The sequence below is a fragment of the Halichoeres trimaculatus genome, unplaced genomic scaffold (assembly GCF_033239565.1).
Source record: "Halichoeres trimaculatus isolate MK-OKI-2021-1 unplaced genomic scaffold, fHalTri1.1 fHalTri1_scaffold_20, whole genome shotgun sequence".
Taxonomy (NCBI): Eukaryota; Metazoa; Chordata; class Actinopteri; order Labriformes; family Labridae; genus Halichoeres; species Halichoeres trimaculatus.
The window spans coordinates 6,706,961-6,720,918 of NW_027437198.1; the positions used below are offsets into that span (position 1 = coordinate 6,706,961).

Sequence of the window (13,958 nt, forward strand, 5' to 3'; positions counted from 1 at the left end):
TTAGGATCATTGACAACTCAGTCTGTGAGAATTATCTGGTCATGGCGAGGGAGAACCTGTAAAACTTGCTGTCTGTCACTTGAGGAATGATGGTGACGAGGTCCTATTGTCGTGGTGAGCACATTATGTGTAAGGGGATATGACTGTTCTCACTTCCTCACTTTACAACTCTTTCTGAAAGAGTCGTCCACATTCAGAGACCATGAAAACTTTTGGTCTTTTAATGTTCATGTGCTTTCTTTTTCCTGTGCAGCCAAAGGAGACAGATCGCAGTAAGTATAATAATCACTACAATCCTACTCTCTTTGTTTCCTTCACTACATTTTGTTGTTCAGCAAGATTTTGTTCCTTTAGGGTTGTGGCTCTACCCTGCTTCTTTTTTTCTTCTATTTTTTTACAGATGCCTATTGTGAAAGTTGTCTAACAGCTGCAGACGGTATGAAAGACTGCTGTTCAGATTCCTTCTGAGTAGGAGGCAGCTGTGTTGAATTATACCAACTTATATTTTACTATAATATGAGATATTTGTTCCTTATTTGCCTGAAGGAAACAGAGTAAAATAAACTATACATATTGCCTTTCAGAGATTGAGAAAGCTCTAAAGGAGGCACCAGCTGAGAGCAGGCTGAAAGTTTTAAGGGGCCTCCTTCATGGTGGTGTGTGTAAGAAACTGCACTCCTTCCAACATGCCCGTGTTTCCAGGGACAAGCTGGTTTCCTCCTGCATGCAACTGATGGGTAAGGTCGGGAAAAAAATCATGCTTAATTTTTACGCTCAGAACACCCTATCTTAACACCTGTGTCTGAATCCCAATCCAGACTCTAACTATGACCAGTTTTATGAAGCTTTGGCAACCAGGGAGCCAAACAATCTGAATATATTCCTGTGTTATGAGCAGTCCAAAACATGTGTAGGAGTCAAACGCAAATCTTTTGAGGTAAGTCAACACTGCTGTTGTGATGTAGCCCTTTCTCTGTGTGTAAAAATGTCTAACACTGTTCTAACATTTGTTCAACTTTTCGTGACAGGATTCCAAAAAGAGCTTTTCAGCCAAGGATATTGAAGCTTTACTTCAGGCCAACGAGGGGAATATGCGCACTGTTCAACCCATACATGCAGGATCACAAGTGAACTCAAAGGATGAGCTGTAAAAACAGTAACACCATGTTGCTGGTCATTGGATGTCTGATGAATTGTTCCTGTATAATAAACATGTGACATCATGCCCTTTACTGTGTTTAGTAAGGAAGAAGGGTCTGAATGATTTATCTTGTTTTATGGATAGTTTAGTACAACAGCCGGAAAATACAACAGCTAGGTGTAGATATAATTACATGTTTTAAGAAGAGAATAATATAAAAACACAGAAATAATGTTTTTTTTTAATGTCACATTTACTTGTTCACAATCTTTGGGTTTAAAAAGGTTTTTTTTCTGACTGTAATAAACTAGTAATAAACTGGTGCAAATGAGAAAATCTTGTGTTTTTGAACACATTGAAATTAAAGGTATCAAACAATCAAAAGAAGAAAATTTATGGCTATGAACGACCTGAATATGTTGTGTGTCATTGTCTTCTATCAATTTATTTTCTTGTCATTCATTTATTTTAAATTAATTGTAATATCTTTTTTTGAAACATTTAGTTTTAGCTTGAGCTTTATAACTTTTTATTTAAATAGTTTATGGAGTATATGTATCGACTTATCCATAAAAACTGTGAGAGTCACAACCATTCACAAAAGACACACAACACAATTCCAATTGGTTATTGTTTAGTGGTCTTGTTATCACTTGGAGCTAAACTGATGAAAATGTATTGGGAACACTATTTGTGGTCTTTCATTTTTTTTTTCTTTTTTTTTTCTTCTTTTTTTTTTAAGTTTTCTATTTACAATAATTGCCCTATACTGTCTAAATAGGAGCACCTACAAGGAGAGTTTGGCAAAAATGTTCAAGTTTTCCAGGGCCTCAGATCACTGATTTGGTAACAGTAGTTCTTTTATTTCATAAATGGCTGGGATTTTTGCTGGGTTTTAAAATATCAAAATATGTAGCTCTTAAAGACCTGAGGGTGCATCTGCTTGTCTGATCTTCAGGCCTGCTGTTGAAGGGGTCTTATGTCACAATCTAAAATCCAAATAAGGCTTTTAAAACAGCTTACATGCTGACAGCACATTACTAATTTAACCTTCACCATTCAAAAAAATTGGATAAACCCTCAATAACAGGATTCCTATTCCATATCTGTCATAAATGATATGAAAAGGTGAGGTAGTCGTGCCACATGGGTCTCATTCCATTTCTCTTCTAGTTAAATCCTTTACTTTGCCCTGAGCGCATACCCCAGTAGCATGGAGCCATATAGCTCTAGTAAAACTAACTATTCTGTAATAGCCTACCATTCAACGAGGGAACGAAATTGTAGATGGTTAAAACCTTCAAAAAGTCGACATGAATAGGTCTCACGAGCCATATTGGAACGCGGCCCATGTGCTGTTGCTAGGAGGCGCTGTTGGAGCCCCGGAAGAGTTGAACATGATGGTAATAATGATGATGGGGGACCCGAGATTGAGAAAAGGCTCGTAAGGTTTATGTTGTATCCCCATTTTGTTGTCTCCTTACAGTAATTCGCGCGTCTCTAACACTCGTTCTTGGGAGGAATGAAAGGATACATCCCTTTTCTTCAGTGTGAAGGTAGGAAACGAACAATAAACGCCGGTGTAACGTTACAAGCTGTGATTCTGTAAGGGAACATCTGTCCAGAAACGTCTTTTTGTTCTTAAAACACGCTGTAAAAATGATAATCTGAAGTAATGTGTGATAAAAATGCTAGTATCAAGCTCGTTCTGTCATAACAGGGTAAAAACAAGAGACCGTCTCACCTTTACAGTGTTGTCACGTTGTAATGAATCAGTTCGCTGCAATTAGGTGAAGATGCCTTTAGGTTACCATTAGTATAATGAAGAGTTTAGGTTAATAGAGCTAATATGCTTATTGTTACAGTTACTCCCTACAACCCAAACATTAAAAAAAGCTTTATTTAAAAAATGTGTGTGTCAATTCACCCAAAGCTAACGCCCTGATGCACTACCTGGCAGTGAAGGAGTGAAGGGTCTGTACCATCCATCTTGCTGACAGGTAATTCAGAAATAGAGCTGTATTGATCAGACACTCGATTCTGTCTGCATTTCTATGAGACACGGAAATGGAAGTCAGGCACCAGCAAAGTCTGATAGAAAGGAATGGCAGGAATGTGATGAGTGTGATAAAACCTTTAAAGGCAAACAGACCCTCTTTTGTGACAGGAGACACATCATCCTCAATGGTTTCCTCTGGTGATCCACACCCAGGGCAGTCCAAGCTGAAACGTCCAATATATAGTGGAGGTCAACCTAATTCATGCTTTGTTTAATAACAGGAGGGTGATCAAGCTACATGGTGTGTGTTTGCTGCTCAGACCGTGGATGTGTGGGCGTCCAGAGATGGAAAGCTACGAGGAGTTCTGTCTGCAGAGTTTGGCCGTACTGCAGGAGGGGGAGAGATTCAAGAAGACATGTGAGACGCTGGAGTCCCTGAAGGCTTGCTCTGTCATCCGCTTCCATGGAAGGGCTGTGCTCTTGCCCCTGGTGAGAAAAAAATAAACAGGCATGTGGTTTGTTGGTGATGGGAAAACACGAGATCTTAATACCAGTCACTGAAAAAAACTTACTAAATGTAGACAAAAGAATGGATGATGGATGTTTTCTTGTAGTAATTTAATAATTAGTTTATCAGTTTACTTGTTGGGGACAGATGAACAGATGACCAGTGCTAATATCGATCACAGCAATTTACAGAAAAGTCTGGGAGTCGGCCCATTTAAACATCTAGAAGTGGATTTCACGAAATGGAAATCAATCAACTTACTGAAATTTTAAATCTTTAATTAATTTAAAACATGAGTCTAAAATAACTGTGTGGATGGCTTGTTATCAGAGCATCTCATTACTTGTCATAAAGCTGCTTTGCTTTTTAACAGCAGGATTTTCTGTTGGTGTTCCCAAAGAGACTGAACAGCTGTCACTGTCCTGCTGTTGCTGTGCGGCAGAGGGAGCATGGGAAGGGTTTTTTCATAAATACGATTTGAGCTGACGAACATGATCAGATGGTTTTAAATCCAGTAGAATTTAAGTGGGACACACACTTCTTTCCTTCTTCATGGTTGGAGCACTCTCAAGTCACCTCAAACAAAACACGAACAAACCTCCGAGAAGTCCAGCTTTAATTTTCACCTAAGCTGTTGTAAAACCTGAAACTAGTTTTTAGGACACTTTTATTGAACAGTATGTTTGTTTTTTTATCCAGTTGACTGCAGAGCAGCGTAAGGAAATGTGTGACCTCAGATGGAAGGCTGCTCAGCTGGAAGTGGAGAGGCAGAACCAGCAGAGGAAGAAACTTTTGTCCAGGGTTCAGGACATTCTGGACCAAGTTCAGGTCAGTCGGTCGCTCTTGATCAGCATGAAAGGGTTTTGTGTGGTTAATTAAGCATTTTGCATACTTTAAGAATTTGTTGAAGGGATTGAATGAAAAGTAAATATTTTAAAAAATCCACCTTTTTCTATTTTTCCCAAGCACACATTCTCAAAACAGGTCTGTGTGTCAGTCCCATGATATAGAACAAAACCTGAATTACAGTCCATCTCAAATCCCGTGAGACATCAGCAGACTTAAATACAGGTTGTGTGACTCACCACTGTCTCTGAAAGGCTGTGCTTTTTATAACTCACAGTGGCCTGTTTCTGTCAGTTAGATATTGCAAATAAGTTCTGTTTTTGTTTTTACTGTCTGTGAAGATCTGATTGGTCAGTCAGTGTCTTTTGGCACTACACTGTAAAAAAAAACCTGTAAAAAAAGGTAAATGACTGGCAGCTATGGCTGCCAAACAAAAACCTATAAATTAAAGTAAAATATTCAAATTCAAATGAAGTGCAAATACATTACTTTTACAGAAATTTTCATTAAGAGTTCTGCAGAAAAATACCATTATTTAACAGATTTTTCCTTAACTGTTACAAACACCTTCAATGTAGTGAGAATGCAAAGAGTTCCACAGAAAATTACCATTATATTACAGCAAAAACACTTTTTGTTGTGATGATGTTTTGTAACCTTGAGTGAGGAGGGAACACAGCAAATATAAGACCTTGTTGTACATTGAGGTATTGCGTCAGGGGAACAGGCTATCTGTGCACAGCTGCATGGATCGGCTGTGTAATTTTGATTACACTGCATTTTAAAATTGACCAACATAGCAGAGCCCACCAACACATTGTTGTTTATTAACACAGAAAACACTGTAAAAATCACTGATTACATGGTCCGCGCGATGGAACACAGACAGCCGGTCCGCACTGTGGAGCACAGACAGCTGGTGTGCCCCCTTGTACAGCAGGGTCTCATATGCACAGCATTCCCTCCTTGCAACAAAAATTACTTTTTTATTATTTTACAGATAGTTTCTGTAATTTTGCAGTTTTGTATACTACTTTTGAAAAACAGAAAAACTACTTTTAAAAAATACGATTAGTAACCTTAAAATTAGGATTTTTTTTTTTTTTACAGTATACTCAACCTTTATGTGTTTTGTGCAAAATAAGAATGTACTGTTGTGTTTTTTGTTTTCAATGTACCATCAACAAGACAGGGTACATTTGTTTAGAGATGTGAATAAAAACAAACACTTCCAGGATGTTAATGACTTATTTGTTGATTATTTATTTACAACCTGTTTCCTTGCACAGACACATAAAGCACCAAATGGAGAAAGTGAAAAACTGCCAGTTTCTAAATCTGCAACACTCACCGGCTACACCCTGGTCACGGACTCTCCTGGACTTCCCAGAGACCCTGAATTTAAGCACCAACCTGTCCCACCTGCCTGCCCTGTGACCTCCATCCTTAATGGCCTCAAGTCAGAGGAGGAGCTGAAAGTGGAAAAAGAAGACAAGAGTGAGGAGGAAGAGGAGGAGGAGGAGGAGGACATCAGTCTGGACAGCCTCCTCAAGAGATCCAGAGAGTATGTGAAGAGAGAGCAGAGGCAGCAGGGATCAAACCCAGTCCACAAAGCCAGCCGGAGCCTCCCACCTGAGACCGTCTCTGAGAAGGAGAGTAAGATCTGTGATCCTGTGGAGGACACGGGAGTTGAGTTTGGATTCAGTTTGCACCATAGCCCTATAGGAGCACCTCAGACCAGAACCCAGAATCCAATTCTGTACAACCCCAGTCCCCAGCAGCCTGGCTGCCTTTCACCTAATGTACCAGACCGGTATGCTCAGCTTCCCAGTCCAGAGTCCAGCATTAGTCCCCGCCCACAGAGACGAAGACCACGCCCTGTATCAGCTGGAAACATCCATATATCGTTTCCCATCGGCCCAGCGGATCTCATCCCTCGAAGCCCTGGCAGATCAGGGGAAGGTGCTGGCATGGCAGACTGGGGGGAGCCTTTCCCTGGGTCCACAAAACCCTCACATTCTAGGAGCTCTGCAGGAAGTGAAGGTAGCAGGAATGGCAGTCGTCGGTCCAGCCACTGTGGCACCAGTCCAGTGCAGGAGACCTGTAGCCCTGTTAGTGCCTCAGGTCTCAGTCCTAAGGGACACCATGAGCATCTGGTTGCAGGATTTCGCCGGCGCTGCCACACACTGGACAGTCAGCCAGCGCCTCAAAGATCTGGAGTTGAGCACATAGACCGCAGCCAGGAAAGGGTTCCTCGCTTCATGGCAGGGGTCACATGGTTGACTCCAAGTTGGCGAACCTCTGCAGCCCCCTTAAATCAGTCATATGAAGTTGAGAATCCTTCATCCTCTCTGCAGAGGCCCCACATCGTTTCTGACCCCCCTCAAGTCAAGCTCAGGATGGAGTCTGAGGGTCCTCAGGGGATGAACACTGCATGGAACTCACCGGCTGTCTTCAGAAACGCAGCTGAGGCACAGTGCAGCCAGACAGGTGAGTGGATTCCATGCATGGTGTCTTCTCTCTGCAGCTTTTAAGTTAAATTTTGTAAAACAGAGAGAAGATGAAAGATAAATCTGAAGGGGGAAAGAGTGAGGAGTTTTGTGTGAATCTTTTATCAGCAGAGGAGACTCAGAGGCGGGCGCAGGCTCTGGAGGACATGCAAAGACACTTGGAGGAGGAGCATGCCCTGCAGATGTCGCTGCTTCTGGTGGAGCAGGAGAAAGAACAACAGCGCCTCCGTCTGGTCAGCATATGAAATCACATTTTTTAAAATTATTTTTAGATTTAAGTACATACAGCCCTGATCAGAATCTTAAGAGCAGTTGAAAAATTGCTAGAATTTACCTTTTGCACATTTGGATCTTAATTAGGTTTTAAGTAGAGCTACTATATGAAAAAGCAAGATGGGGGAGTGTGGCAAAAACATTTGGAACTTGTATTAAAAAAAAAAAAACTGAAATAGGTTTTTTATCACATGATCAAAAGGTTAAGACAACAGGCTATTAAAGCCAAAATCTGCTGAAAATGTTCATTTTCTGTCAGGCATTCACACGGTCATGCCCCCCTGAAAGCTAAAGCTAAGAAGCTGTTTCTTTCTTGAACGTGGTCGGATCGTCGAGCTGCAAAAGCAAGGCCTCTCACAGCGTGCCATTGCTGCTGAGGTTGTACGCAGTAAGACAGTCATTCTACATTTTCAGAAAGATCCTGACACCTGTGCTGAGCCCAAGGATCTGATTGGCTGTCTGTCAAGACACAGGGCAGTCCCCGACCCAAATTAAGACCCTTACTGGTGCCAACTGCAGCGCAATAACCATCAGACGACATCAGCAGGAAAAGGGTTTCAGAAACATAAAACAAATTTAAAGACCTCGTCTCCTTCAGCGCCACAAAACTGCCCGCTTAGACTTTTACAGGGAGCATCAAACATGGGACATTGAAAGGTGGAAAAAAAGTTTTATTCCCTGAGGAGAAAAAATTTAACCTTGATGGTCCAAATGGCTCCAACATTACTCACATGACAAGGAGATTCCACCTGAGATGTTTTCTACCCGGCACAGTGGAGGGGGGTCCATCATGATCTGGGGGGCTTTTTCATTCAAGAAACTTTTGTACTGGTTTGGAGAGTTTTTCTAAATTTTTTGAACGATGGTCTTAAACTTTTGATCAGCTGATAACAGCCTATTTCAGTTTACTTGTTTTCAATAAATTACTTTTTCAAAGTACTTTTTGTCACACTCCCCCTTCTTGCTTTTGCACAATGTAGCTCTACTTAAAACCTCATTAAGATCCAAATGTGCAAAAGGTAAATTCTACCAATTTTTCAACTGGTCTTAAGATTTTCATCAGGTCTGTACGAAAAGGGTTTTTCTGTACTTTTTACAATTTACAAAGTAAAATCACAAAAATAACCCACTAAATTAGTTTTGGTATTCGGTTGCTATGGGAGATATTTAATAAAGTGTGTGTTGTGTTCACATCTTTTAGGAGCTTGAAGAGACTGAGAGAAGGCTGAAGGAACAGGGCTGTGTGCGGCCTTTAAGTGCAGACTCTAGTGGTTGGAGCTGTAGATCTGTGAACCGTCCTGTTATGAGCCCCTCCTGCCCAGGTCTAAGTCCTGTTCCCTCACCAGCTGAGCGATCACCTGGACACAGTATAGGTACCACTTCATCGAGCTCACTCCAGACAGAGTTAACCCTCGTAGTACAGTAGCAACTGAGGAGTTTTTTTATCTTTTTCATGTTGGTTTAATAAAAGCTTTGGGTTTTTGTTCTTAAGGTTTTCCCAGTCCTGTTGGTTCCAGCGTGTCTACACCTTCTGTGCAAGCTCCCATCTACCTGTGGGGACCCACATGGGCCGTTAACAAACCTCGAGCAAGGCTGAGTCTGGTGGGTTGAGATCTTGTGAGAATACCTTTTGAGACAGCTGAGTGACATGTTGATTTTAACCCGAGTCATATTCATCACGTCTTATTTCCACAGGTTCTGACGGCAGAGCAGCAGAGGGCGTTCTGTCGAATTGGCGCCATCGTCCGTGGCTTCATCACACGCAAACTACTGAAGACAGAGAAGGTCAAACACCTGCGCCAAACTGTTGTGGTAAGATCAAACTCTTTCACACACACCTTATATATTACCAACACATCAATAACTTAGGCTGTTTAAATACGTTAGCATCCTGTTTCCTGAAGTAAACCTCCATGTTTCTGAGGTTTGTACTCCTGTCCTTTTAGGACACACAAGAGTTCATCCGCTCTTTCCAGACTGAAGCTCCTCATAAGAGAGGCACCTGCTCAGCTCAAGACCGCTCCCTGCAGGAAAGAGTCAAAGCTCAGGTATGAGCGTGCAGTGACAGAATACTGACAGCAGAGGTCCATCATGCTCTGTGTTTAAACATTCACCTTATTCCCTCTTCAGTTACGGGCTGCCCTTTATGACATCTATGACATCTTCTTTGAAATGCCTCTGGGGGATCGATTAGCGCTGCTGCAGCAGGACAGGGAGATGCGAGCAGAAAGGAAGCTACGGGACATGGTAACTGTTAAATGCATCAGAAATCACTGCTTTAGGAGAAGAACGCTGAGACATCTTGTCACACTGCTGTTAACTTGTTCAAAAATGCTCACAAGAAGTTGACTTTAATAAGATTTACAAAGAGTCTCACTGGGAAGATTTTGTGACAGCTTTGTTTCATCACTCCCATCATTAAGTAGATGTTCATGTTTTGCAGGAGAAAGCCAAATGCCCAAAGGAGAGAGTGGTTCTGTCTGCTGCCACACAGAGATCTCTGGACAGGAAAAAGAGGTGACAGGAGCGAGAGGCGCGAGAGTAGCGCTGAGGTTGATGTTTTAGAAGTTAATGCTTATGATGAGAAGATTCAGTAATAAGCAGTGTTTTCATTTCATTCAGGGTTGGTGAATCCCCTGCACAGGCTAGGAAGGTGCAGCAGAAGCCAAAGAGCCCCACCACAAACAGGTAACCAACAGAGCATTGGAAATTTGTTCCCTTGTTATAATTTTTATACCTTTTTTTGACATGGATTTTATTTTCCCTTCCCAGAGTCCTGAAGCCAAACCAAGCCCAAAACTCTTCCAGCCAACTGAACCGCCAAGGGTGAAATTACTTATACGTTTCATCATGTGTAACTTTTGGACCCTGTATAAAAAGCCTTATCTTATGTCCTTTACTTAATGTCCTTTACTGTATGTGCTTTACTGTGTTGGTACAAAGTACATAAGCTGTTAGATGCCAGTGACTTTTACAAGAGTTTTCCTCTGTTTTGAAATCAAACCTTTGTTGTTCTGAATGACAGAATTTTCCATCCCCACTATCATTTTAATCCCCTCTCAGTAAATGCAGCGGTCTGACTAAATGCATGCTTTTCAGTTTTCTCCTAAAGCTCTGAAGTCACTACAGAATAGAATAGAATAGAATAGAATAGAATAGAATAGAATAGAATAGAGAATACTTCATATATCTCTGAGGGGAAATTCAGGAGTCACAGCAGCAATCAAGAAAACAAAAGAGAAAAAGTGTATGGAAAGTGCAAAAAGGTCCACAAGAAAATAGATGATGACAGCTTGTCCATCATTGTCCAGTTCAGCCAGCCTCCACCTCCACAGGGTCCAGGACTGAGCTTCTTCAGCAGTCTGTTCAGTCTCTGGCCCCGTTTACATGACGCCCAAAACGGTCGATTCCGCAAACATTTCGTTGCGTTTCGGCCTTCCGTTTAGACGAGACCACGTTGCGTTTTCAGTGAAAACGCAAACTTTTGAAAATGCTCCCCAGAGTGGAAAGATCTGAATCAGCTCCTCCATCCAGCTTCGTGTAAACACAGAGCGGAGCGTCTCAGGGTGAAACGCTGACGTCACCGCATGCGCACTCGCAGTTTCAGGTGAAGGCTCCACGCTCAGCCACATTTCCAGTTGAGCCAGTAGGTGGCGGTAATACGCGTTATGGTTGGATTGCCGACCCTCTCACACAACAAAACGGCAGAAAAAGAAAGAACAGAAGAGGAGACTTGTTCTCCTGGAGTCGTATGAACGCGGATCGTTATCACGCTGTCCTCATGTAAACGCCGGTGGCTTTTGAAAACGCAAAGGAAGAATCGTTGCGGGAGTCTCCGTGTAAACGGGGCCTCTGTCTCCTGGATCCTGTCTGCTCACAGCAGGTGAAGCTCTTCCAATGTGGCGTTGGTGTCTGGTGTTAGCTCTGTTAGCCATGTCTGTGAATAGCATGATGCTACTCTGCCTTTTGGTATTCCTTCTGTTGCTGGGTTAGCACGGCTAGCTCATCTATCTTTTTGGAGATAGATCCTACGTTCCCAATAATGATGTATGGAAGGACAGGTCCATGTCGTCACTTCTTAGCTCTCACCTGAGAACCAGCATATCATCCCCATCTCCTTCTCCTCACCTTGTGGGGAAACATCAGGCCTTGCACGAGTTAGCATTGACATGCTATAGGCTGCCAACAGCTGGTTTCACATGTAAACAATGCAGCCATGGTTACATGTAGGATCTCCAGACAAACACAGGAGCAAAAGTAGTAAAAATATCACTGAAGACAAAACCAGTTTGGTGTCCACGACCAACAAATGAACCATACAAATTAATGATCCACTCCAAATACAAAGATGACAACATTACAAGAAACAGACAAGGAATGAATGATGATGATATGATGCTGTTTGTGTCCTCAGGAGCTGGTACCGGAGAACCCCGGAGGAGAGAGTGAGGTGCTCAGACAGCCTGAAGAAGCAGCACTCTCTGGGTTAACCTGTGACTCAACATCCCCCTGAGGACGTGTACACTTGAATTTTTAGTCTTTGAATACAAACATTGCACCACTGAAACTTAAATCACTGCTGCTAATCACATGATTGTCCGTATTCTAGCTAATGAATTATACATGATTGTATTTCTCTCCACAATTCACATCAAGCTGTTGTTTTTGGACTGATGGAGCTTGCTTTAAAAGCTTTGAGTAGCAGCAGATGATTGTTCTCTACAAAGCTCACATGTAGCCTGAGGATTTAATGATTAGGCTGAAAGAAATCTGTACTTGAGCGAGAAAGGTGAGAGTTAACCTGAGCCTAAGAACTATGCCTTTTCCATCCGTAGTGTTTCAGCATGCATGTACTCACCATCACTGTTCTTACACACAAGGCCAGAAGTGAATTTGCAAACATCTGTTTTCGTCACATGAAGCAGCTGCTGTCAAACTATTCAAGTGTTTAAAATGTGACATGGTAGATTATTGTGCAAGGGCTTTGAGTATCCACTTGTGCTTTATGTCTTTTATTAATGGTGCCACATTCACAGTACTTTGAGACATTTTGGTGTGTTTCATGTTTGGCTAAAATCTGTGCCAAGAGTGTAACGTGATGCACAACAGTTTCTTTGAGTAAAACTAAATTGTTAAGACGATATAAAACGCTGTCTTTTTTTTATGTGGTACTGAAATATACACTGCCCAAAAAAATGTTATTTTACAGGAAATGGTCTGTAATTTTTAACAGATTTTTCCTGTTTTCTAATAAAACAACAAACTGCTAGCAGATTTACAGATATTTTCAGTAATTTTACATAGTAAAAAAAAAATCTGAATTTTACGGTTATTAACTCTTATTTTTTAAGTATCATTTTCTGTTTTTCAAAAACATTATACAAAACTGTAAAATTACAGAAAAAATCTGTTAAATGACATCCTGGACGTTTTTTTTTTAGGTATTATGCCAGCTAAACCCCTTAGCCTCCTCACTCAAGGTTGCAATTCACTGATTTAAAAAAAAAACTGTAAAAAAAAAACAGTTAAAGCACTTGCAGCATAGTATCCAGACAGTTACCATAAAGTTACAAACACTGTAAAAAATGCAGAACAACATAAAATAACTGTAAAAATGCAGGACCACACTGTAGAAAAGAAAAACAACTGTAAAAAAAAACATTAAAATCTCTGGCAGCAAAGTTTTCAGACAAAGACTGTATAATTACAGTCAAACACTGTAAAAACATGGAATTACATGAAATAACTGTAAAAAATCAGGACTTGACTGTAAAAAATAAAAATCTCATACAGTAAAATTACAGTCAAGCGCTGTCACATAGAACTACGTGAAGAAAACTGTAAAAATACAGGAATAAATTGTTTTTTAATCAGGGACAACTTTAAAAAAAAAAAAAAAACAGAACACACTGCCCTTCTCCTAAAAACACTTTCCTCTTATGTATCACTGGTCATTTTGTCCTCCATCAGTTTGTGGCCTAAATTTTACTATTTTCCTTTTATTTCTCAGCAAATTCATTTTTACTGTGACAGTGCTTGTAACCATGAGTGAGGAGGACACACTGTGGATATGAGACCCTGCCATACAGGGGGCACAGCGTGCATAAAGAGGTTAAATGATGAAAGCATGCTAAAGGGCCCAGAACGAGAGAATACGCTACATATATTTTTAAAAGTGCTTCCAGCCCTAAAAACTACTTATTGTGCAATATTACTTAAAACATGAATGTTCAGAAGAACAGTTTTTATTAATTTCTCCCTAGATTTGATGAACTGGTGGATCTGGTTGCTTCAGTCCAGTATTGCCACCAATGAGACTTGGTGGCATTCATCATCAGGTCAGTGAATAATCAGGTTCTGCTGCAGCGCTGATGAAAATGAAGCTCCAAGCTGTTTAAACATTAATAACTTCTTTGTTTACGGTATTTACTGCAGTTACCTCACAACTGACCACACCTCAAACAAATTCATACACAAAGCACGCAACAAAACGTGCTCCAACATAGGTCTCTTTTTCTCTTATTGGACTTTCACTTTTGTTTTACAGAGTTTATCCTGCGGTGACCCTGTGTGAGGAGGTCATGTTTCATAAACTGAAGTGATGTTAATGAACCCTGGTCTTTAACTGATCTGATTTGGTCAGTCTGTTGTATTTATCATCTTTTTAATACCAGCATTTAT

The 13,958-nt window shown here is 41.0% G+C and overlaps 1 protein-coding gene across 4 annotated transcripts; it reads left to right on the forward strand.

The window, feature by feature from the left end:
• Nucleotides 1-2,530: 2,530 nt before the first annotated feature.
• ccp110 (centriolar coiled-coil protein 110) lies at nt 2,531-12,436 on the forward strand. Of its 4 annotated transcripts, none has more exons than XM_074697510.1 (14): nt 2,531-2,697; nt 3,422-3,629; nt 4,348-4,476; nt 5,784-6,984; nt 7,116-7,237; nt 8,479-8,650; nt 8,770-8,879; nt 8,973-9,089; nt 9,224-9,325; nt 9,408-9,524; nt 9,721-9,794; nt 9,900-9,965; nt 10,050-10,103; nt 11,692-12,436. In XM_074697510.1, the coding sequence occupies exons 2-14, from the start codon at nt 3,468-3,470 to the stop codon at nt 11,765-11,767; spliced, it is 2,502 nt and encodes an 833-aa protein (XP_074553611.1). In that variant the 5' UTR covers nt 2,531-2,697; nt 3,422-3,467; the 3' UTR covers nt 11,768-12,436. The 4 variants fall into 4 exon arrangements, with proteins under 4 accessions (XP_074553611.1, XP_074553610.1, XP_074553609.1 ...); XM_074697509.1 differs by having other exon boundaries at nt 3,461-3,629; nt 7,113-7,237; XM_074697508.1 differs by having other exon boundaries at nt 7,113-7,237; nt 11,692-12,435.
• Nucleotides 12,437-13,958: the final 1,522 nt, after the last annotated feature.